The 26,772-nt window shown below is 34.8% G+C and overlaps 1 protein-coding gene across 2 annotated transcripts in view; it reads right to left on the reverse strand.

The window, feature by feature from the left end:
• LOC111155139 (glutamate ionotropic receptor delta type subunit 2) overlaps positions 1 to 26,772 on the reverse strand; it is a 1,452,064-nt gene that overhangs the window by 321,202 nt on the left and 1,104,090 nt on the right. For both annotated transcript variants that reach the window (XM_022515215.1, XM_022515223.1), the window contains one exon: positions 17,283 to 17,384. In XM_022515215.1, the coding sequence (XP_022370923.1) occupies positions 17,283 to 17,384 (102 nt within the window). The remainder of the gene's footprint in view (positions 1 to 17,282; positions 17,385 to 26,772) is intronic.

Below are 26,772 nucleotides of genomic sequence, written 5' to 3' on the forward strand. Positions count from 1 at the left end.
ACCAAAGGTCATTCTTAAAATTTGAAAGGACTAATAAAACAAAAGTGAGATATTCTTCAAACTCTTTGTTCTTGATGAGTGATCACTTTTTTATTCTCCTGATTTTTAAAAAGTAAAGGACCTTGCTTTCAAATGCTAATTGGTTGCTTCTTTATTCCCCCAGAGACTTCAGACCATTCTTTTTCAAATCTTCATTTTCTTGAGTGCTTTATTGACCATGGTCTTGGAGATTACATGTAGTTCAGAACAACATACAGCTTGTTATTTTTAACTGAACTGTGGAGCACACTACTGTACATAAGAATCAATGGGGAAAAATAGTTTGAACAGTCCATTTTCCCATTTCAAATTATCATGGTATTAGCAATGGTTAAAAATAAAAGAGATAGAGAAAAAAAAAAAAAAAAACAACTTAAAATCTACCCAAGAAAAAAATCCTTAAAAAATATAATGTTTGTTTTCTCCCACTAATGTCCATCACCCAGAGAACCTGAAATTCCTTGCTAAAAGATTTTAAACATGCAAGAATCACAAATTCTGCGCAGTTTCCAACATGATCACCTTTTTTTCCCCCAGGTTAAAATAATTAGTACACAGTTTACATGGAGATGCTGTGAAACGACACCTTACAACCCAAACCTCTTTGTATTTTAACTGATCATTAAAAAACCCAAGGGGTGTATTCTGAACCAGTATGCATTTGCCTTCCTTTCCTTGACCAACTTTTCCATTTCTGGGGCCTCCATGCAGTATGGTGATTCTCTCCTTGACTGACTCCTACCTCCCTAGAGAGAGCTGAATTTTAGTAGCTGTTGTGTTCTAGAAGCTGACAGTTGAATAAGCTAGTCCCACGCTGAATGCTTTTTGGAGGTATCTCTTCTCATTTCAATCTACCCTAGAGTCCCATTTAGTGCAATGGATAGTGATTTAATAAATGGTCCCCTATTGGTCAAAACCTGTTCCTGTTTCTGTGAAAGAATCTGAATCTCACTTGAGGTCCAGCTTCCTCACTGACATCCAACTCCATGGCTCTTTGAGAGACACTGGGAAAGCACACTAGGTTTTCTCAAAATTTATTTCCTTTGTAAACAGAAACCAAATTATTCATTTTATAATGATTTATAATTAGATTTATATATAATTTATTATATATTTTATATATAATTTATAATAATAAATATAATTATTCATTTTAATTCAAAACCATTTTTCCCTATTTATTGGGAGGATTTCTAAAACATAAGCAAAGAGATCCTGTGACTTTTTCTTTTCTTCTTCCTTTCTTCTTCTTCTTTTTTTTTTTTTTTTTTCATCTGTTTACCCAAGGCTAATTTAGGTCAGCAATAAAACAGCAACACCACGGGCACCTGGGTGGCTCAGTGGGTTAAAGCCTCTGCCTTCGGCTCAGGTCATGGTCCCAGTGTCCTGGGATCGAGCCCCACATCGGGCTCTCTGCTCTGCAGGGAGCCTGCTTCCACCTCTCTATCTGTCTGCCTCTCTGCCTACTTGTGATCTCTGTCTGTCAAATGAATAGATAAAATCTTTAAAAAAAAAAAAAAGCAACATCAATGTGCTATTGAAGTTCAGAGGTGGCAGATTAATATGCATCTTCCTAATAAAAAGAGGGACCTTTTGAGAGATCAGGGCAACATTTAAGACACCAAAATAGCAAGATACATGAGACTATGCCACTTAATAGCTATATAAGTTATATATTTAAATATCTATTAATTGTTACATAATTCAAAGATAAACATATGCTTTTCTCATACCCCTTTAAGGTCTTGGTAGAATAAGATCCTCCTCCTCCCCCACCCCAACACACACACAAAACAAAATCTTTCTCAAAAGTCTCTACATCATATGTGAGTTCTGGGACTTGATCTGCCTCCTGTCATTCTTTGCCCAGCTTTGTATAGTTTCTCTGTATGCATTTACAACTTATTACTCAGCCAAGACTTAAAATTTCTGCAAGTATTCTCCTTGACAGCTCTCTCTTTTCCAGAACATGTCCCTAAATTACCAACCACCTCAGCCTTCCCAAACTTAGATCTCTAATTTCTAAACTCAGTAAGGCTGATAAGCTCTGTTTTGGATCTATATCCCTGTTTCTCCACTATGGAAATTCCCACCAGCCAGAAATCTGGAGTGATTATTGGGATCATTTTGTGGTCTCTACCTCTTAACCATCAGAATCCTTTTTTACCTACTAACCAAGGTTTGAAAGTTTTTTTTTCCATTCATCGCTCTGTTTTCTAGTTGTTTATTACAGAGATTTAGTCTAGTAATCCTTACCCCATCATGGGTGGTTAGGGAGTCAGACAAACCTAAACTCAACGCTTATTTTTATCAGTGCTTATTTTTGCCAACTTGAAGAAGTTATTTAATTAGTTCTAAGTCTCAGTCATATCACGAAAATGCAAATAAGAATCTTAAGGGCTCCATGAAGACAGGAGATTTTAAAATACCAAGAATAAGATTTATTAGTAAGTGTGCTCTAAGTGTTAGCTGGGAACATTATCTATAAGCTTTAATGATTATTAATTCATTAATAGAATCCTTTGTAACTCCAAAGAGAAAAATCTATATAAGAGACATGTCTCTGTTTATTCTTTTTATTTTTATTCATTTTTTAATTTTTATGCTCATGTTCATTTCTGAGGAACTGTATATAGGACTGGTTTACTGTTGTTAACTATACTAAGATGATTGCAGTGGCGAAAGATAACTGAAAACTTCAAGGTCACTTTCACATTTACTTTCTTTCAGATACAGTGGAATAATGCAATTTAGAAAGTAAAGTATAACACAGCTCATATAATTTTGGTTAGAATACTGCAGAAGTAATGGAAGTTAATATAGACCCATGATGCCTATATCTTTGAATTTGCAAATGCTCTGTCAATTTCTTTCTAAACATTTAGAGACAAATAGTAAATCTATTTTTCATAAGTAAGTTATATAACACGTCTCTGAAATATTTATTCATTGTTTAGTCCAAGAATTCAGGTTTCAACTTCCAAAAGGAAAAATGTCAGATCATGCATGGTTACCTCAGCACAGTAGTGATACTCACACATGTCTGCATGACAACTATCAACTTAAGAATTGGTGTGATGAGAAAGAATAAGACATTGTCAAGCCATTGTCATGCATCAATTCTCATGATTTCATTCAGTAAGCATTGGAGTGAACACGTATTCCAGTTGCTATAATTACATCGTTTATATAGGCCATCGTTTGTATCTAATTCTCAAGGGTCTGTTTATAAAAATAACCCTTTTCCCTTTTCTCTCACATAAGAAGCTGAGAGGAGACAACAAAACATGTATACAATACTGAGCTACGTTTACTGATTACAGTGTTTCCATGACAAAAATGAGAACCATTTTATCTAAACTTGAGGCTGGATCAGAGTTGTAATGATGATATCTTCAACTTGTTGATGGATATTATTGAAATTGTATCATGCTAACCTCACTTTCACAAACAAATTTTTAATTGAATTGTCTCCAAAGGGGCTCTTAAAAAAAGAATACCTTATACACAGGCTGCTAGAATTTTCTGCATTTCAAGTACATTTATTTCAGGTAATATTCCTATTTAGTTATAGGACACTTTAAATTCTTGATGTCTGCATACTTTTGCATATATTCTTTACATTGTTGAATATCTCTTCCCTTTTATCTATGCCTTGATAATCCTTGCTCATCTTTCAAAACCACGTTGCATCATCCTTCATCATCCTTTAAGCCTCTCCCACTGCCCTACCCATGAGTTAGATGTCTCTTTTAAGTTTTCTCTTAACACCCTGTGCATAAAGAGGACTAATACACACACACACACACTTCCTATGTACCAGCATGTTACAAGTCCTTTGTTCTTTGTATGCATTAATTCCTTTAATTTCCATTGTGGCTCCGTGTGGTAGATGGTATTATTATTTCCATTTTACAGATGAAGACAGAATCATAGAGAGTTGGAGAACTGGGAATTTCAATATAATCCAGTTCCACACTGTTCTTCTTTCTTTTTTCTTTTTTAATAACTTCACTGAGATATAATTCACATACCATATAATTCACTCATTCGACATGTTCACAGTCATTGGCTTCAGTATATTCACAGATGGGCTACCAACACTGCAGTCAGTTTTAGAACTTTATTCTGCAAAGAAATCCAGTTCCCATTAGCCATCACTTCCCAACCCCCTAATTTTCTCCAGCCTTAAATAGTCACTACTCTACTTCCTATGCCTATACATTTGCCTATTCTTGACGTGTCACATGAGTGGAATCATATGACATATTATCTATTGTAACTGACATCTTTCATTTAGCATAAAGTTTCCAAGTTTGATCCGTGTACAATGTTATCAGTGCTTCATTTGATTTTATGGCAAAATAATATTCTATTTTACCAGTATACTGCCTTTTTTTTATTCATTCATCAGTTGATGGACATTTGGGTTATTTCAATTTTTTTTTGTTATTATCAAAAAAGCTATGAATATTTGTGTACAAGTTTTTGTGTAGACATACGTTTTCATTTCTCCTTGGAATATATCTAAGTATTATCTAAGTTTACTTAGATCAGATATATATATTTGATATATCTAAGTATCAGAATTTCTGATTTCTGAGTCATATAGTAACCCTGTGTTTAACCATTTGAGAAATTGCCAAACTGTTTTCTGAAGCAACTACATTATTTTACATTCCCACCTGCAATTTATGAGGGTTCTGATTTCTCCACAACTTTGTCAACAGTCACCATTATCTGTCCTTTTGATTTATAATCATCCTAGAAGGTGCAAAGTGATAGTTCATTATAGGTTTGATTTGCATTTCCATTACGACAAATAATTTTGGTAATCTTTTCATGTGCTTATTGACCATTTATTTCCCTTTTTTAAAAAACTATCTGTTGGGATCTTTTGTCCATTTTTAATTGGTTTATTTTTCTTCTTCATATTGAGTTATTCCAACTTTATTATTTATATATACTAAAAACAAGTCCCTTATCAGAAATATGATTTGCAAATATTTTCTACCAAGCCATGGGTTGACTTTTCACTTCCTTTGATCCTGTCCTTTGAGGCATAATGTTTTTAATTTTGATGAAATCCAATCTTCTGATTTTTTTATTGTTTGTGCCTTGAGTGTCACATTTAAGAATCTATTGCCCAAATAATGTTACAAAGTTTACATTGATGTTTCTTCTAAATGTTTTATAGATTTAACTTTTACATTTAAGTCTATGATCCATTTGGAGTTTTTTGTTTTGTTTTGTTTTGTTTTTAAGTAGGCTCTACAACTAGCGTGGAGCCCAGTGTGGTGCTTGAACTCACATCCCTGAGATCAAGACCTGAGTTGAGATCAAGAGCTGGACACTTAACCCCAACTGTGCCACCCAGGCAACCCTGCAGTTAATTTCTACATATGGCTTAAAGTAGGGGTCTGAATTCATTCTTTTGCATGTGGGTACCTAGTTGTGTCTGCATGATTTTAGAAAAGACTATTCTTTCCCCAGTGAATGGTCTTGACACACTTGTTTAAAATCAATTAATTTTGGCTTAATTCTGGTCTCTCAGTTCTATTCCACTGATCTGAATGTCTGTCTTTAACCAATATGATGCTATCTTGATTACTGTAGCTTTTTAGTAAGCTAAGAAATTGAGAGGTGTGAGTCTTCCAACTTTGATCTTTTTCAAGACTTTTTGTTGTTGCCTCCCCTCCCCCCCATACTGGTTCTATGACATTTCCACACAAATTTTAGAATCAGCTGGTTAATTATGGCAAAAAAGAGCTAGACTTTTGATAGGAATTTCACCGAATCTGTAGATACATTTGGAGAATATTCCCATCGTTTTTTTCTTTTTTTGAGAATATTCCCATCATAATAAATATTGAGTCTTTCAATCCATAACCATGAAATATCTCTTCATTTATTTAGGACTTTTTAATTTCTTTCAGCTATGTTCCATAGCATTCAGTGTATAAAAATCACAGTTATTTTGTTGTTTATTTTTAATTATTTTATTTTTTGATATATTTAAATGGAAATATTTCGTTAATTTCTTTTTTAGATTTTTCATTGTTAGTATACAAAAATACAATTTTTTTGTACACTGACCTTATAATCTGCAAAATCATTGAACTCATTTATTAACTCTAACAGCATGTGTGTATATGCATCTATATATACATGCTTTAGGGTTTTCTGTATGTAGATCATGTCATTTACAAATAGAGACAATTTTACTTCCTCCTTTTTAATCTCATTTTTAAAATTTAATTTCCTTGCCTAATGGTGCTGGCTAAAATCCTCACTACAATGTTGAGTAGAAATAGTGATAACCAACGTCTTGTTACTGACCTTAGGGCAGGGAGATTTCTAGTTTTTCACCAGAGATATGAGATTAGCTATTCAGTTTTTTATAGATGTTTTTCTCAAGTTGAGGAAATTCCCTTCTATTACCAGATTGTTGAGTGTTTATCATAAAATAGTGTTGGATTCTATTAAATTCTTTTTCTACATCTGTTGAGATGATCATATGACGCTATTCAGTTTTTTATAGATGTTTTTCTCAAGTTGAGGAAATTCCCTTCTATTACCAGATTGTTGAGTGTTTATCATAAAATAGTGTTGGATTCTATTAAATTCTTTTTCTACATCTGTTGAGATGATCATATGACTTCATTCCTTTTTTATTAATATGGTATAGGACATTGATTTTCATATATTGAACCAAACTTATATTCCTAGGATAAATTCCACTTGGTCATGGTGAATTATCCTCTTCATATGCTCCTATATTCAGTTTGCTAGCATTTTGTTGAGGATGTTTGTGTCCATATAGATATTGTGTCATATTCATTGTAGTCATTACACTCCATGAATTACTGGCTGATTGCTTTATTGTTTTCAGGAAAGCCCTGGATAAAAAATTGTTCATCTGTCTGAACAAAATAAATTTCAGTAGGTGTTATTTTAGAGGCCAGCCTTTAAAATTTTTTTTTTATCCCAGGAAGGCTCTCTCTGACCATCTCTTTCCCTGGTTTTCACTGGCGAACTAGTAGGCTTATGATTTAGCTTGTTGCTCTAACTTTAGAGGAGCCTTTGACATAACTTCCCTATACTGTTTCAAATAATTGGAGAATGCCTATGTGCTCTCTTTTCTTATGGACTGTATCTTCCCTTAGCAAAATTTCAGTGCCCCTACTCTGAATACTGGGTTGCGTGCAGCCTCCAGTCTTCTCCACTCACCTTTGTTGGCTTGGAACCTTTGGAACAAGCTGGGGCAATCAAGGCCCCAGTATTCCAGGCCTGCCACACCTGGAGTAGAAACTGCATTCTGTGGGTGGAAGCTGAATGGAGAAAGGGAGCCCCCAAACTGTTAGCCTCTCTCACCTGGAATTTAGCCTCTTCAGATTAGAGGTGGGAGGTACAAGAAATGCTAGCTGCCAGTTCCTCCAGATGAAATAACTCTTCATTGGGAACTTGGGGGTGAGGGAGTCCTGTCTTCTTGGGAAAACCTGCTTGGAGTGGAACTTCCATCAGGCTGAGTTGGGGAGGAGTTGAGGTGGAAAGGGAAGGATTAGGAGGTAGTTTAGATGCCACAGACTTTTGTAGTTCTGACTGAGTTTTAGATTTTCTTGAGTGTTACTTCATTTTCTGTATGCCCTTAGAAAAATTTCCAGACTTTAAATGGCTTTATCTATTTATTTACTTACTTAATTTTTTGGTCATTTTGCTGGGAAGGAGGTCCATGAACTCCCCACTCTGCCAATCTGGAGATGGAACTCCTCCAGGGACTGTTTTTCACAGGGCTATGCTGTATACTTCCAATGCAGTATTTATGACATAGTACTTGTTGTATTCTATTGCTACTTTCCATTTATTTTATATAACATCAGTTGGAGACTTTACCAGCCAAACCTGCCTTTTTTGTCTGAAGCCCTGAACCAAACTATATTATTTATTAACTCTTTTAAAGAAGCCCTTTTCAGACATTGCTGTGGAAGCTACCAGAGCTTAGCACCTCCCAACTGTGAGTACCTGTCCAGTGGAGCCTCCTGTCAAGCTTATTCTCACTGCGCCTAACTTTGTCTCTAGTCTCAGGAGGCGGAGAGGCCAAGACTTCATGAAAGCTTAAACCTCTGTGGAGGTTCAAAATGCTGAAGGTTTTCAAGTAGCAAAAACTGGGACTATGTCCATAGCAAAAAAATGAGGACAATGAATTTCAGGGCTATTACTGAAGCATTTTCTTAGTTATTTATTAATATATAATCTATTTAGAGCTAGCCTGGAATCAAACACAATTCTTCTGAGACAATATAATTAGATACACAGACTTTCAGAAATTTTTTAAGTTTATAATTAGTGGCTTTTTTTTTTTTTTTTTAATCCTTGGGTATTTTTTTGTTGTTGCTCCTCATTTTTCCTCTCAAAAGCACCAGCTTCACTAGCAATAAGAGTTGTGGTGGCTCTCATTAGCAGATTTTCAAATTAAGGTAATAGTAACCAGGCCTAAAAGTCATGAGTCTACAATTCATGTGTCTTTGTCTGCCTTATGTCCTATAAATAATTTCCCACAAAAATCTGAATATTGGTGACAATGATGAATTATACTTTTGTGATCAGTCATGCTCATTTTTTCTTTTCTTCAATTTGCATATCACTGTTCTACTGCAGGGACAATACATCTTATATTTAAAGACGCTGTGTACTTTGCTAACTGCTTTCACATAGTTTAACATATTTACCCATAAAAACCCATTTGGTCACATTAAAGGCCAGTTCCATTATTTCCCTTTTACAGACAGGAAGACTAAGGTTCAAAAATGGTTCTTTTGTTTCTATAAGTTCAATGATCTACTAAGTGGAAAAGCTGGAACTTGAACGGACATATTTTGATTGGTAAGGCCAGAACTCTCTGCAGTACATGCCAAATGCTTTGCATGTGTTTCAGGAGAGAAGCTTAGGTGGAGAAAAGGTATGAAATAGGCTAAAGTGCTTCCAGTAAGAAAATTAATCACATGTTATTTACTGCTTAGTTATAATGTATCTCCAGAAGAAATAAATGTGTTCCTCGATCTTATACTGACATATATCAATTACTATTTCTAAACTTCATACCTTCTTGTATATTATAAAAATTGAGATTTTGTTAGTTACATATTAGCCATAATGCCCCTTAACATTAAAAAAATCCAAGTTTTATTTATTTGTATTTAATATAAGAATATTGAATAAATTTCCAAAGAGGCACAATCCAAGAGAAAAAAAAGAGGTAAGTTTTTTTTTCTTCTATTTGGATTGCTCTTTCAATAGAAGATTATGAACTGTACAGTCATACCATATTTTCCTTTTTTTTCTCTTATCCATTATTCTGATTTTGTCTAATCCTATACTTTCCACAGACTGAGAAAATGAATTATGAAATATCAATGAATTAGAAATGAAAACATTGTGGGAAAAGGGCTAATGATGACTGTCTCCAAGATCCAGACTATTATATGATTCACTATTATTTGTAACTTCTTGTCATATATGATCTTGCTATTTCATAATGAGAGTGATCCTTGATGTTTTGAGTTAAAGATTTTTACTTCTTTACCTTAAAAGCATATAGTTATCTGATCACAGTGTAAGTGGGTTAAGTCATTTCCTCGTGTCAATTCTGTCAAAAGATTTAATAGCTTTGAGTCTTTTGCTTTTTGAAAATAATTCTTTATGTTCTTTGTACTTTTAATACTGAGTCTAAATGTAACATTTTAAGTGTCAGATCAAACCTATAGAGTTTATGGGACAACAGTTTGTCAAATAGTATATAGATTATATGACTATATTCCTACTGATTTCAGACTTTAATAGTCTCATAATATAACATGGGTTTTATTTATGTGTAAACTATCTTGTTGCCCACATCCTGTCTCCATCTTCCACCCTTCAAGTTATTTCTGCGAGACATCTAGGACATATATAACAGTCCTTCACATTTTGAGAGCTTTACCTCAGGTAGTTCTCTGTCAGAGAAGCATTTCCTTATATCCCCAGTTTACCTAATCATTATTGTCTCTTTTTAGATGTTGTCAATATTACCAGTAGATGTCATGTTCTATGCGATGATCATGCTATTTTGTTACCTCTGCATCCCTAGCACCTAGCACAATGTATAGGACAGAGAGGATGCTGAATCAATAATGTTGGGTTAATATAAAAGGAATGGTTGGAACAGCTAAGGAGACACATTTGGAACACTGAATGACGTGAGCACTAGGACATGGCTATCTGAGGAGGCAGAGAGGTAGCAGATATCCACTCCTGCCTTCCTCACTAAGGTGTGCAGAGGGAGGGAAGGAATAAACAGCAAGGAACAAATAGCAAGGGAAAAGGAATAAATAGCAAGAAATCTACAAAAACTGAATGCTGTGCTTTTTCAGTCATTTAGGCTTTGACTGGGGAGAGTAACGGACCCAGCCATGGTGATTTCAGAGCTCTGGAAAATTTGAGAAACCCAGATGTTCTTCAGAAGGGAACAGTGAAAAGTAGGGAGCTTAGTGACTTGTTCAAGATTTAAATAAAACAGATAAAGGGGTCTCCAGCATGCCAACAGATTTGTCTGATTCAGCAAGGTATAATAAAGGGAAAAAGATTCAGGGATAAAATCCCATGCTGGAAATGAATACCTATCACTCTAGGCTATCCTTTGCCATCTGTCTTGGAAATCTGGACTTAGTGAATGGAAACCAAATAATGAAGAATCTTAAGACCACCAATTTATAGTGTGGCCTATTAACATAGTCTTGTGTCCAACCTGTTCTTATTTTTTGTAATTACCCATAGAGGTGTGGTTTTTTGTTTCCTTTTTCCTTCCTTTTTTCCTTTTTCTTTCCTTTGCTTCTACTCCTCCCTCCCCTGCCCCACCAAACACACCCCTTCTGGCTATCTGAATATTTCGATTTGTTCATTCAACAAATACTTACTGATTGCTTTTATAATCCAGGCATTATAAGTGAAACCAACTTTGTGTCTTATTGTTACAGTTTAGAGGGAGAATATAACATTAATGAAATTATTACAAAAAAAAATAACAGAGTTACAAAGAGTTCTAAATGAAAGAACATAATGAAATAAGGAATTAAATTGTCCTGTAAAGCCATGAAGTCAGTCCTAGAAGTCATTGCTGAGATTAGATCATAAAGAGTGTGATGTCTGTCCTCTATTTCTCTCTATGTATTTCTCTCAACTTTATCATTCTTTTTCAGCCTTTACAAAATGTATTTAATTCTGAGTCCTTCACACACAGGTTCTATTTTCTGATAGCTTAATAATTTTGATAAGATGGTTTATGTAGAGCTCCTGGAAAGCAAGGACTGTATCTTATTTATTTTTGCCTTTCTGGAATTCAGGATAATGTCTCAAGCTTATAATATATGTTCAATAAATAGTTGAGTCAAGGCTAATGGTTTAGGTCATTTTACCTTTCTCTGATCTCAGATAACATGTGAATTTTCACAGTGAAATAAGGTCTGCTGAAAATTAAATTCCAAGAAGTGAGACTAATAGTAAGGAAATATTTTAGGAAAAGGAAATTACTATTTATTTATTTGAGAGAGAGAGAGAGAGAGAGAGAAAGAGAGATCAAGACAGTGAGGAATGCAACACAAGCCAGGGGAGAGAAAGAGGAAGAAGCAGGCTTCCTGCTGAGCAGGGAGCCTGATGCAGGCCTCCATACCTGGGATCATGACCTGAGCAGAAGGCAGACACTTAAGGACTGAGCCACCCGGGCAACCCACAGCTACCTGCTATACCTTTCTTATGGTGAGCTGCTTGGGGAAACTTACCTTCTCTCAACACATAGTTTGCACTTTGCTTTATGTGGTATTGGTTTAAGATAAGCTGCCTTTGTTTATTTTCTACTTTTATCTTTCTATGATTCTAATGATAGTTTTAGTTTAGATAATAATTTTTAAATTGCTATTACAGTCCTTTTTAAAAAAAAAATTGGCTTCATTTCCTAATGTTATTTCTTTTCTTTTGGAAGTATTCCTTAAAATAGTCTCTCTCTTTATGATGGCTTCTTGCCCAGATTTGTTGAATTCAGCTTTCCAGGAATATCCATTAACTTAATTAATTTTATAAAAATACCCGCCATATATTATTTAATCTAAAAATTTTCAATTATAAAATGCACAATTGTTTTTCCTATCACTAAGATAAAATATGCTGCCAAATATAATTGTAAGGAACCATTAATTAACTGAAAAACACATCTTGATTTCAGATATTAAAATGTTAAAAATTGTATGGTTTCAAATTTATAAAATACAGAAATATCACTCTCACAGCTTTACCATAAATTTCTAATCATACATTTATACAAAGTTTTAAAATTATTTCTATGGTAGTGGCAAAAGAAATACTGTGTTGCACACTTACTATAGGACAATGGTATTGCATTTTTTTTCAAAAATATTCTGAGAGCTTTAGAAGATGCCTACTGGAATGCAACTCCCCAAAGTCAGTTTCTTTGTTTTGTATGTACCCCAAGCACCTAGAAGAAGGCACTCAATAAATATTTCTCAAATGAATTTGAGTAAATTCATGTTTCATTAGAGATGCCATGTGTCTGTTTTTAAGAATTATTAATCAGTGAGTTCCTTCTAAATGCCAGTTTATATTTTCAGAGATCTTGTACAGCTAGCTTCCTTCTCAAGCCTTACTTTGCACTTGTTGCCAACTTCTTTCCGTTATATTTTTGTGAGTATTATAATGATATTTACAACTCAGTCATGTTTGCAACAACTTTTTGTGACTTACCATGAAAAATACTGAATGACATAATGGGTTATTTATGGCTATCCATAGTTCCACTACTTTAGAAGTTAAAAGGAAAAAACAAATCTTAATAAATGTCTTGTACTAATACACTTGGTACTCAGGAAAAGGAGAGATTAGTGGGCCAATATAAACATAAATTGTAGAAAAAGGACTAAATTTGCTGGGTCTGAATTTTATCCTCATTCCATAAGACATTTACGTAGCTTTGGAGATGGCTGAGTATAAAGTTATCCATATGTGATGCTATTTAGAAAAATGGTCCTAAGTTATCAATCCCATAAATTTGGAACCTTCCCATCTCAATAATTATATTTAATTTAAGCCTAACATGAGTTCATTCAGATTCTTAAGGGACATATCAGAGGGGCTAAGAATGTGGCCTCTGGAGCCCAAATCTCTGGGCTTGAAACTTATCTCTAGCTCTTATTAGTTATACGGTCATAGAATTTTAGTTTGCATTTTTATGCCCTATTTTCAACCTTCTAATGTCATTGATACATCTCTTGTAGGGCTTTTATAAGGACTAAATAACACATATAAAGTTTTTAACAGGTTCTTTCAAATAGTAGATGCTAATGTTGGTTCTTCCCTATTTCCCCTCTGGATCCACTCTGCCCTTCACTGCCCTGCTTTGTGTCCTGGCAGCCTGGCTGACCTTCACAGTCTTCCTTACTTGGGCTCCCTTGCTCTCTGACTTTTGGTTAGGTTTTCACCTGGAGACAATGAAGGGATGGAAAGACAGAAGAAGGGAAATTGACGTAACCCCTCTCCCCACTTCCTCACTGCTTGATTGTGGTTTGAGAGTGACTTTCTCCATCCTCTTTCTGTATGGAAAGTCACGGCTACTACTGAATGGCCTCCCATGGTTCTAGCTATTGCCAAATCTTAGTACTATCACCTCCCCATACCCCATCAGATTTCAGGGTAGTCAAGACTTGCTGTGCAGCTAGGCCCTGATGCATCAACACCCCTTGTTGAATCCTTTAACCCTATTTATATCCTTGTTAATGATACCTTTGTTGTACTGGTCAAATACCTTTATTTTTTTTATTACTTCATTCTTTATTATCAAATGATCAAGATTAGCAGTTCAAAAGTGAAGATATTTACTTATTAACAATAAAATTATTATAACTCCTCCTTTCTTTTTTTATAACTTTTAATAGTCATTTTATTTTTTAAAATTTCTTTTCAGCATAACAATATTCATTGTTTTTGCACCATACCCAGTGCTCCATGCAATACGTGCCCTCCCTAACACCCACCACCTTGTTCCCCCAACCTCCCACCCCCTGCCCCTTCAAGACCCTCAGGTTGTTTTTCAGAATCCATAGTCTCTCATGGTTCACCTCCCCTTCCAATTTCCCTCAACTCCCTTCTCCTCTCCATCTCCCCATGTCCTCAATGTTATTTGTTATGCTCCACAAATAAGTGAAACCATATGATAATTGACTCTCTCTGCTTGACTTATTTCACTCAGCATAATCTCTTCCAGTCCCGCCCATGTTGCTACAAAAGTTAGGTATTCATCCTTTCTGATAGAGGCATAACTCTCTTTAGTTAAGCATTTGTGTATACCATTTATTTCTAACAGTATAATAAATGGTATGGAGTTGAATTGTTTGGTTTAAAATAAGTATCAGTATTTCTTTCAAGTCAATGAAATATCATTAACGGTGATAGGAATGGCGGTTTCAAAACGTAGGTAGAGAAAATCAATTTTATTAACCTGTGTGTCATTATAGCATAAATGTCCTCAGCACTAAAGGAGGCATGTGTAGAACTGAGACTAGATTGTAGTTAGGATGGAATAAAGATTGAGAGACCTCCCCTCAGGGGCTTTACACATGAAACCTCCTTTTCCTTCTCCCTTCTTGATAGTGTTGGAGGCAACTTCATGGAATACAAGAAAGTGGTGTTTACGTGGCCAAATCAATTCAGTATAAACCAAGTCTAAGTTCTGGGGTTTAGTAGGCATCAAGATTTTGGAGTTGCTGGGTGGATTGAGGGGAGAGTCATTAGCATTCTTAGCAGAAGCCTGCAAAGCCACATAAGTAAGAGCTAGACCTGGAAGAGTGATTGTGGAAAATAAATAAGGTCATGGCTGGTTCCATTCAAACAGAATTATGAGAGGAAACAGTAAGCCTATAAAATAATTGAGTATAATGGCTACATATTGTGGGAGTGTAATAAGAGTAAGGACCTTTTACACAATGATAAATCCACATTGCCTCACAGAAGACCTGGGAAAACATTGTTTCCATGTCTCCACTAACTAACATGTCTGGGATCTGTGCAGGGCTGAGCTTACAGGACATGGAGGCCCTTATGAGTCATGAAGGTGAGACTGAGGCATGAACGCATTATCATTGTATGAAGCAATACATGCATGGCAATTTCATGCATGACAATAATTTTGTTCAGTCTGGACATAAATTTACAATAATTTGCCATATGAAGTTTTCCCAATAAAACTGTCATCTTATTCAGAGTTAAGAATTTTTAACCCTCAAGCCAAATAAAGTCCTATAGATACCTCAATTCTCATACTTATCACAGTAGGAGTAGAGAGGATATAATATAATGTTAAGAGGGAAGAAATTAAGAGGTCTGGAGTCAGTTTGACTTCCTGGATTTGAATCCTAACTCTCTCTATATACTAACTCAGTATATACTCAACATTTTTTTTTTCCAACCAACCTCTGCATGTCCCAGTTTCCTCTTCCTCATCCTTGGACTCAGAGAAGTACCTATTTCTTGGAAATACTGTAAGGACTAAATAAAACAACACAGGCTAATAACTTCATAAAATACTTGGCATATAGTAAATTCCTAACAGTTCTTGCCTGGTTTTCTTTTTGTATGTGCATCTCCCAACAAGATTCTTTGTGTACCCTGAGGTATGAATATACCTATAAGGTGAATACATATACCTACATAATAGATATGTAATGTATTAGGTACATGTATTATTCATTTTATAGCCATTACTAAGTCTATCAGACAGTAAAGTATTAAATAAATATTTGCTTAGTGACTAAATGAGGTTAGCTAGTCTTAGAAATCTGAATCTCAAAGACAAAGACAATGTAGATATATTGTCTTTCTTGAAGTTTTCTCCTGACATTCTATGTTAATCACTAGAAAAGAGACTATTAATAGTTCACTGCACTTTAAATGTCTTTTTTTTTTTTTTAAATAATAGCACATTGATGCCATTGCATATCCACAGCCTTGGGTGCATTCAGAATCACCATCACATTCAAGTTGTCAAGTATTCATATTTGCCAAAAAAATAAAAATCTTATCAAAATAATAGCTAAGAATAAATTATAGGCACCAAAAAGGAGGGATAGACTACTCATTTGAATATGCTCTTACAGAGAATAATACAGATCTCTTTTTAAACAATGAAATTATGTTGAGTCCACTTAATTTGTATTGAACAATGTATAAGGGGCAGACCTTGCTGTTATAAACTTTGCTAGATACTCAATAGGCAGCAATTTAAAAAAAGAGACCATGTTTCTTCCATCTACAAATTCTGCAGTTTATTCAGCCTATAGAAAAGACTTTTTCAAATTTAAAAACAAGGAGGCTTTTCTAAGGAAAAATAAAGTTAACAACCATGGACATTTTGAAACTGACTATAGAGTAGCATAAGCCTAAACTCACAGAAATAACAAGGGAGAATGCATATTTTCCTGCTTTATGGGTATTTAGACAGTATCCATTCAAGTATTTTACTGTTTAAAATATTTTTTACATGTAATTTTATATGCTTATTAAAAGGGAAAATAATAATATACAGAATGATGATAATAGTTGCCATTTGATTCTAAGTAAATGTAATTGTAATAAATATTTTACATGTATAATTCCATTTAATCACTAGATGGTAAGCTTCATAAAGACAAAATCATATCTATCCATTTCTTTATTCATCAGTGAAACCCAGTAATCAGCAATGAGCTTGAATAGAGTTGACTCTCAAGGAATATTTACTAAACAATTGTATGATCTTTCCCTTGAAGTAGGTTCTTGCTACGTTTTAGTCTGCCAATGTTTGAGTATTACTGAGTGTACTACATTTTGTCAACTCTACCCTTGCTTGGTGTGATTAATCTTATCTATGCAGATTTACAGTGACAAAATGCCTGAGGGAGATCTTTATCTTGTACAGCAAACTGGGCCTAAAATGTCTCAGAAAGAAAATTACGAAAACACTGTAATTAAAAGCAAAGCCTACAAAAATCTGATTCTGATCCATATAAATTGAAGGTCGGAAAATATGACCATTAAACATATCTTTGAAAGCACAGTCGGGATTTGTTCAAAGTTCTTTAACGATTATGGCATCACCTAAAACATAAAGAAATGAAGGATAAAGTAACTTCTAGAAGCCAGAACCACATGGCTCAGATCAGACTTACCAGAACGGTCACCACACGTAGAACCACTCCACGCATGTTATTCTCTAGTTTCTTGTCAGTTAGTGACCCATTCAGCCCTGTGACAGGATTCCAGCACCCAAGCTGAAAGGTAAAATAGCTTGGTCACTTTCCTGCCTGAAGAACAGTCCAATCACCTATGCAAAAGTCTTGCAGAAAACTGTGTGATATCTCTTGAAATAACTGGTATAGGAAAGGTCCTGCACAGGTTTTCTTTTTTCATAGCAAACTAAGCAATCAGAAATTCCATTTCCCACTCTTAAATATCATTATATGGCATACAACAGTATCCAATATGTTTCAGGAGACTCACTAAGGACATGGACTTAATAAGGAGTGATAATACACCAGTAACTCAGTCCCAGTAATGCACTAATTGGAAAAATAATAGTGCATATAATTCTAGTATAATATCTGTTCTTAATATATCAATTATTGTACAAGTTAGATTCTTATAGTTTCAATGGTTTTAATTAGATATTACACTGCTTTTATTGGAAAAAATAAGATTTTTAATACAGTTAGAAGGTTTACTGTTTTTATTTGAGGGGCAAAATCATGTATATGGCTTTGCTGTTTTCAAGTATTCACAGCACATACAACAATATAATTTGCCTTTTTGGTCAGTGCTATCGATTTCCTTGGAATATTTTGGAAGCTGCCTTTTCCTTAAAGTCTTGCAGTGATTCACTGCTCTTTACACTCCAAATACTGGTTTAATTTTACATCGTCATGTAGTTCTCAGCTCTTGTAATATCCAAATCTGAGAGCTAACAGTTTTAAAATCACTGCCTATAAGTCTCAACACATAAAAACTGGTAACTCTCAATTCAAAAATAAGGAGGGAAAAGAAAGAGAGATTGTGACTTGAATTAGCAGATAACTCAAAAAGCAAAGCTGCAAAGAGAATCCCATAATGCGCATCTTGGGAAGAAATGTCATGCTATTAATTCTGATACTAGATCAGGAGCTTTCACTTTGAGGAACCTATTCCATTTGCATGCTTTAAAAATATAACAATCCTTTAGTCATATTTGGAGACTGCTCTGATTGACTGAATGGTTTATAGGGGCACCTGGCTATTTGTGCTGCTTCCTCCTGAAGACTGATTTATTTCCTCGCATTGCATTTTGTTTGTGGCTTCCAAAGTTGGCAGCACGATGGCAAGTCTCCTTCATAAATAAAAGATTTAGGTGCTTCCTATTAAAACTCAAGTTTCTCTTTGAGTACCCAAGAGGTGTTTAATTAAGAAACCTAAAATGTACACAATATATCTTAAGAGAAGGGATGTCACAATATAAACAAAAAGCCAGCTTTTTCTGTATTAAAATAATTTGGAAAGGGCTGATAATTGTAGGTTTCAACTAGAAAAACACATTAAATTCATGCAATGATATGTCATTCTTAGTTACCTAAAAAGTCTAATTAGAACTTAGATCTAATTAGCACATCCAAATGTGCTGAAAGTCTAATTATCAGAGATATTGTAGTTCTCTTGCCCAATTTAGAACCTTACGAAATTTCTTTCGATCTTTTGTTCTCTTCTCAGGTCAACCAAAGTCTATGCTCACTTACATTCCTTGATGTGTGCTCTTTCTAGTAATTTTTTCAAGAAGATTTTATTTTCTTAGACTAAATACTGGTGAGAAAAGCGGTTTACAACATTAAGTGAAGGACTGCTATGCTATCCACCTTTTATAGTTCTATTCCTTAATTCCAAACTTACTGAATAGCTTGTAGGACATCATGTTGTTCAAGGTAAATATGGCTAAGTTACCAAAGTAAATACAAGGTTTTCTTTTTTTTGTCTTCCTTGGTGAACCTACCGCTAGTTTGACTAAATAAATGACATCTTATTTATGCCAACTTGGCCATAGGATTTGGGTGTATTGACCAGTCAAAATATATACTAGTGGAATAACAATAAGGCTTGCTGAGCAGTCTGTCTGAACAATGCTCTGGACAAACATTTAAAAATATGTAATTTCTGACTTCTTAATTACATCTTCCTTTAATCATAACTAAATATAGTCAGTGGTTTAAAAATTTTAAGGCACCCAAACATTTGAGATTTTGAAATAACAATAAAAACATTTGTCTTCAGACCTGGGCAATAACTTACACATTTGTGTACATATATAATGTGTATATATATAATGTCTCTTCTCACTTAAAAAAAATATTTGACCAAGTTCTTTCTCATATATATTACAAGACATCGTTTTCTCCTCTGCCAGATGATTTTTTTCCATTTCTATTTTCTCTCTCTCTTCTCCCCCTTTGCTTGCGATTTGACTCACGTGTCTTTTAATTGTTTCTCTTCATCATAACAGCAGTTGGGATTTTAGGATTGGTAACACCTTTTACTTAATTCAGTTCTTCATATGTTCAAACTCTAACACTTAAAGGTAGTTGAATATTAGCTACAGATGCCAAGAGCTAGGAATTTCAGAGACTGAATTTTGAGTTAAAGTTTAGAATACAGATTATCTGGAAAACTAGAAATAAAATATATCTACTTGTCACATATCAAAATGGGACAAAACAAAGAAATCATTCAGAAATTAAAATAATGTTTATTTCCTATATTGAATAGAACTATTTTTTTTTTTTTTGCATTTTTTGGAATAATTTCTAAGTGTTAGCTATGATACTGAGCTCTTTATACCTGATCTCATTTAGACCTCAAAATAACTTTATGAGAAGCTGTTATTATAATTTTTATATTATAAACATAGAAACTAAGGGCTTATCTAAAGTCATATAACTACTAAGAGATGAACCTAGGATTTAAACTAGTGCTTTTAAAAAGTCCAGATTTGGGATGCCTGGATGGTTCAGCCTTCAGCTCAGGTCATGACCTCCAGGTCCTGGGATCTAGCCCCTCACTGGGTTCCTTGCTTAGCAGGGAGTCTGCTTCTCCCTCTCTCTCTGCCCCTTCCCTGCTTAAGTGCTCTCTCTCTCTCAGGTAAATAAATAAAATCTTTAAAAAAATAAAAAATAAAAGTTTAGATTCAGTGGTTTCAATTGCAGTGCTGTTTTATAGCTTATGAATTTTTTTTATAAATATGATCTATTTAAGGTAGATGGAGAAAATATTATTCTTATATTTTAGTCAAAAAATTAAGGCTTAGAATTGTTAACTGGCTTCCTCAATATAACAGCTGGTGAATTCACATTCTGGCAATATAACTGAAAAGGCATATCATCATCATCATCATTTTTATCAAAGAAATTATAACATGTACTTAATACATAGTATATGTTAATCTTCTGAGGTCTTTACTTATATTAATTAATTTACTTCTCAAAACAATGCAATGAGAAAGGCAACATTATTATCTCCATTCAACAGAAGGGAAAACTGAAGATTGAGAGGTTGTGCTCCTTCCACTGTGTTATCTTTTATCCACTTAATCAGTCATAAGATATTGAGTAGAATAAGGAAAGCAGCAGAAAAATGAAATGGACAAGAGATTCTCAAAAACATTTCTGGAAATCTCTATGTTGCACCACCAAATTACTAAAGATAAGTGTGGAACACATTTCATTTACCAAAAGTTCTGTTGATGCTTCTCAAAGTGTACACCAGAGATAAATGAGGAAATAATAATAATAAATAGAGAAAATGCTGATTATTTTTCAAGTTTTAAGATTCCTTAATTTCTCTTCATAGCCACTTATCTCCTTGAGGTGCCCTTCAAGTTTTTCTGTTTTATTGTAATAGCTCCTTCCAATAATAAGCAGTACAAATGAGTTAGGTTCACACAAATTCAAAGTGAATTTGTATCTACAATGGGTCATATTCCTTGCAGTGTAGCAAGATTGACACAGTGATTTAAAAAAAAAAAAAAAGTCTGGAAGAATTTCATTTAAGTTCAAGTGTGAAGCTTATCTAACAACTTCTCTGGTTTCATTGTTAGAAATTCTATTAACTTGATTTCTCTGGGTATGTGGAGAAGGTTGTTTTTGTACGACTATGTTTTTATTTTTGTCCCCCCTCCCTTTTTTTTAAACAATGAGGCCAGGGACTAATAAAGATAATGCACACACACTCTTACTTATAACACTATGTATTCAGCAGAGCACTTTCTAAGTAAAAAAAAATAAAAGTAGCCCCTGCAGCACATGAGATTTACAGAAAGTCATACTGCTGATGGCAAAACAAGATTCAGTGTCTCCCATGGTCTGACAGTCTAGAGAAAATTTAGAAGGGATTAAAAAAATAAAGACCAATTCAATTTCCTTTCAATTACAGTATATCGATTTCCTGTAACATTATCTGGTTATTGCTGAAAGTCACTTTAAAACCTTAAAAATGCTTAATGCTTTAATTATCCCCTTCATTGGAGCTTTAGCGACCATAATCTTGTCTCTCTCTGTTAAAATCAATGTAGCATCTTGTGTTCAACAAAATGGTTGATGTATTTGCAAGAGGACAGTAATAGGTTCCTGACACGATGCATCACGCTGTGAGCAAATGACCAAGTTTTAGATATTTACTCTTTTCTTCTCAATATTTCCTTTTTTCATTTGTTCATGGGCTTTAAAGGATGACGTTTGACTAGGTTTTGCATCCCTATTTTTCCGGCAGTGTTACAATGTCAAAAAAGAGCTGGACTGTTCGACTTTAATTTTACGCTTAATAGTTACAGGCCTTAATTACAGGAGTCAAGAGAGCTCTTAATTGAATACCAAATGGAATTCCCTACATTTATTAGCTTGTATTCATATGGAACAAACGAAGCCTGGCTCCAGTACGGAAGCTCCAGCTGCAGGACACAACATACCAGGCTGTGTGCTGCCCGCCCCTGCATTGCCTTTACTTGCTTTCCCAGCCTTTAAAGGAAAAAAGGGAACAATAAGCATAGGCAAAGTAGCTGGAAGCTACCCATTTAGAAATGCACAGCATTTATTTTGTAGGTATTACTTCTATAATGGAATAGAAAAGTGTAAAAAGAAATACATATGGCAGGTTGGCTCAGATACATGTTTTATAGAGTTAAATTAGGATGTTTCTTTTCTTTGATATGTACAGGAATGTACTGTGTCAGTTATATCTCCAATAATAATTTTGTTGGTGATAGTTCCACCTGTAAAACAGGTTCAATTTGTAAGACTTTCTCTCTAGGGGATGATTATTGCCTCCTAAGATTCTATTCCTACAGCTTGGTCATTACCATGAAGTAGTAGACGTTCTTTAGATTATGTGAAATAGCCTTAGCACTTGAGTTTCCTTTAGGAGAATATATCTTTGGGGAAAAAAAAATCAGAAAGAAATATGCCGATTCCACTGCTTACATTTCCCTGTATTGCTGCTGAAAACAAAATTTCTGCACCATGTAATGATGTACATATAAAATAAGAACTTAGCTGATTTCTGCAAATGAAGAATATAAACATGAGAAGCTATAGATATGAAAAAATAGCTTAAAGATGTTTTATGCAGCTATAATAACTACTCACAGAATCACCTGGCATTTAATTGATTAATATTTTACCATTGTTATAAGTTTTCCCTTCTTTTATAATTCTTTTTGGTGTAAAATTACTGTTACACTATATTTAGAGGCAGTATAGCGGCTAAAACCAGAAACTCTAGAACCAGACTGCTTACGTTCAAGCGCCTACTCTACTCTGACACTTGCTGGGCATCTGTCATTGGGCCTCAGTTTTCTCACCTCAAATGGGCATAATAAAAGCGACTTCCTCACAGGGCTAGTGGGATTATTAACTGACTTCATATATGTCAAGTGTTTAGAAGTGTTCCTGGCACATAAAGACTAAAGAAGTATTAATTAACATCCCTGTAAAATCAGCCCTCATTTTTCTAGCTCAGCCTCATTGTTCGGAGTTCCTAACTAGTTTCAGTGAGGAAGCATACCTCTAAAGCTGTGGTTCTCAACTTTGGCTGCATATTAGAATCACCTGAAGATTTTAAAAACTTCTGATGTATCAGCACAAACCCAGAACAATTAAGTCCAAATCTCCAGGGATGGGATCCAGGCATCAGTATTATTTATGGCTCTCCAGGTGATTTCAACCTCTAGCCAAGACTGAGAAATCCTGCACTAAAACTTGCCTTGACACCCAGGGAATGAAGTCTCATAGAAGACCTACTTAGCTCATTGACTGAAGGCATCATTTTTACTGGCTTCTTTTACACAAGCTAACTAGGGACACTCTCTCAAAAAAACAGCAATTTTATTTTTCTTGTTCTAAATAGGATAGGAGGTTATAAACTCTGTGAAGTCAGAATGATGCCTACCTTGTCTACTCTTGTACTCCTAGTCCTTATCATAATATTGATATATTAGAACATGGTAGGTCCCAATAAACATCTGATAAATAAATGCATTCATTAAAACTCCTGTTATCCTCTTTCTTCTCCTTCTTTTTCTCTTACTTCTTTTTTTTGTTTTTTTTGTTTTTTTTTTTTTCATTTTTCTGTCTCTCTAGTTCAAACTGAATGAAAAAGCAAAACATCCCCTGAGATCGTACCCTGGTATCATACCATGCCATTGCCAATATTTTAAAATTCTTCTGGGTGATTCTCTTCACTCAAATTTACTAGCTTTCCTTTTTTTTCTGATCAGATTTTTTTTCCTAATAATATTTTAGCATTACAACCTGATAAAACTTGCTGGATTTTCTTCTCTTTCATTCTTTGCTCTCTCTCAATGTTTTAAAACCACATTAGAATTCTCTTTCTTTTCTTGTCCATTACATAATTAACCACTTAAAGTCAGGGGTACCATCTTTAAAATCTTTTTGTGCCCAGTACCTAGTACAGTGTTTTACATAAGTAAAACATTTATTTTTTTTTAAATTACAAAGTTAAGGTACACTTAAGTTTAATGTAAAGTGTTTCTATTGTATTGTAGATCTTTATTGCCAAACAATCTAAAATCTGAAGTCTGGACATCTTTATATATTTTACTATCTCTCCAATATTTATGCTTAGATAACTCAAAGTCACCTCAAATATCTAGAAATTAAACTCAGGGCACCTGAGTGTTTCAGTCCATTAAATGTCTGCCTTCAGCTCAGGTCATGAACCCAGTGTCCTGGGATAGAGCCACACATTGAGTTCCCTGCTCAGGGGAAAGCCTGCTTCTCCCTCTCCTGCTGCTCCCCTGCTTGTGCTTGCTCTCTCTCTCTCTTTGTCAAATGAATAAATAAAATCTTAAAAAATAATATTAATAAAAGATTAAACTCATAATCTAACCCCACCATCCATCCTTCCACTAGCTAAAAACTAACAAATCTGTTTTACAACCACACATATCTAATCTATTGCCAATCTGCCAATTTCCCTTCCAAAAACACACTCCTGAATCCATCTAACTCCATCTCCTTGCCACCATCCTAGTCCAAGGTAACTCCATTGCTTCTCTTTTACAATCCTCCCTCTGTGTTGTAACATAAATATAAATTTGGATATGATGTCCTCTGTCTAAAATCTTTCCATAGTCTTCCATCATTATCAAGAAAAACCAAACTTCTCATGTGGTCAACCAAGGTCTGTGTGATATGTCACATTTTACATTCACAATCTCAGGTCACACCACATTCTCTCTCAGTGTTTGAAAGCCAGCCATATTCATTTTTTTTTTTTAAGATTTTATTTATTTATTTGACAGACAGAGATCACAAGTAGGCAGAGAGGCGGGCAGAGAGGTGGGGGAGGCAGGTTCCCTGCTTAGCAGAGAGCCTGATGCAGGGCTCGATCTCAGGACCTTGGGATCATGACCTGAGCTAAAGGCAGAGGCTTAACCCACTGAGCCACCCAGGTGGCCCCGCTCTATTTGTTTTCTTTCAGTTTCTTGAGTTAGACATAATTCTCCTGCCTTAAGGATTTAAACATTATTTCTCAAATATTAAAGTATATCAGAACTACTTGGGAGTGAAAACCAAAACAAATAAAAACAATGCCACAGCTATATGCCATGAAAATTAAATCAGAATTTCTGGGCATGAAATCCAGACATCTGTATTTTTTAAAGTTTTCAAGATGGGGCACCTGGGTGTCTCAGTTGGTTAGGTGGGTGACTGACTTTTGGTTTCAGCTCAAGTCATGATCTCAGGGTTGGGATATTGAGGCCCATGGCATTGGGCTCTGCACTCAGTGGCAAGTCTGCTTGGGGATGCTCTCTTTACCTCTCATTCTGCATCCCCCACTTCCACATGGGTGCATGTGCTCTCTCTCTCTCTCTCAAATAAGTAAATAAATCTTAAAAAAAAGTTTCCAAGGTGATTGTGAAGTGTAACCAAATTTGAGAAACAATGGTTTTGATAATATAGCTTTCTTTGATTGGAAAAATCTAGACACCTGACATTCTTCAACGACTTATTGAATTCAATCTTACTCATCTTTTAGATCTCAATGTAAACATCTATAGGTTAGTGTAAATCTTCCCTGACTACCTGTCTCCACCTCCCAGGTTAGCTCTGGTCCCTCCAATGTAGTATCATGTTCCTCTCCTTCAAAGATTAACATTTATTGTACTAATTATCTGTAAGTTCCCATTAAGTCAGGAAAAATTACTGTTTTTGTCTCCCCACTACCTTCTTAAATACATAATTCCTGGCACAAAGTGGGACTTCCATTCTTATTGACTACTAAAACAAATTTAGATGATTTTTAAACAGGAAGCTTCATACATCTTGCAGTGATTGTTGATTATTTTTAAAACAATGCCTTAAATGAGGATCTCAGTAGATAGCCAAGATGTTATGCTGGCAGCTACTGAATTTTTGTTTGTTTTTTTGGAAATGTAGATTTGCAACTCTCATTCTTCCTGGGTACAGAAAGGATAAGCTCTACATAATAAGATCAAGGAATGTTTTTCAGAAGCCTTCCATATGAGGAATGATGACATTACCTAACCCTGTAGGGAATAAAATAAGTTGTTACATTCGTCCTGTCATTTGAAAAATATATAACAACAACAACAATAAGAGTAAAGCATAACCTATGATGGGTATTTCTTATATTTGAAGACTCATTTTAGGACATGTACCTATACTATCTCACTAAAAGGAGAATCAAAAATTATCCATGAAATATGAAGTGTTGAAAACTTCAGAGGAAAAAAATATATATTACCCATCTAGGAGGGGAAATCTCCCTCAACAATGCAAAATCCTCTTGAAGAGTACAGCTCCTGGCCAAATATCTATGAATGATGTTTTAGGCCTGAATATAGCCAATTAGGATGACTTCACCTGACAGGCCTCTTGAAGGGAGTTGTAGTCAAGAACTCGGATCCCTCTGGCTGGCCACATTTTTAGGCAGTATTTGCCTGCTTAGCCCAGGAGCCTCCCTTCAGAGGCCTCTCTATCTGCACCTTGGCCTGAAGTCTTTCCCCAGGAGTCTCTGCTGAGAACATCCTTGAAGGAGGGGAGAGCATTGAAGACACTTTCTTGTGTTCTGACTTAATACTTTTCCTTTCCTAGCCCTCCCCTTCTT

Source organism: Enhydra lutris, unplaced genomic scaffold (genome assembly GCF_002288905.1).
Source record: "Enhydra lutris kenyoni isolate GAN:26980312 unplaced genomic scaffold, ASM228890v2 scaffoldscaffold3, whole genome shotgun sequence".
In the NCBI taxonomy this organism is placed as follows: Eukaryota; Metazoa; Chordata; class Mammalia; order Carnivora; family Mustelidae; genus Enhydra; species Enhydra lutris.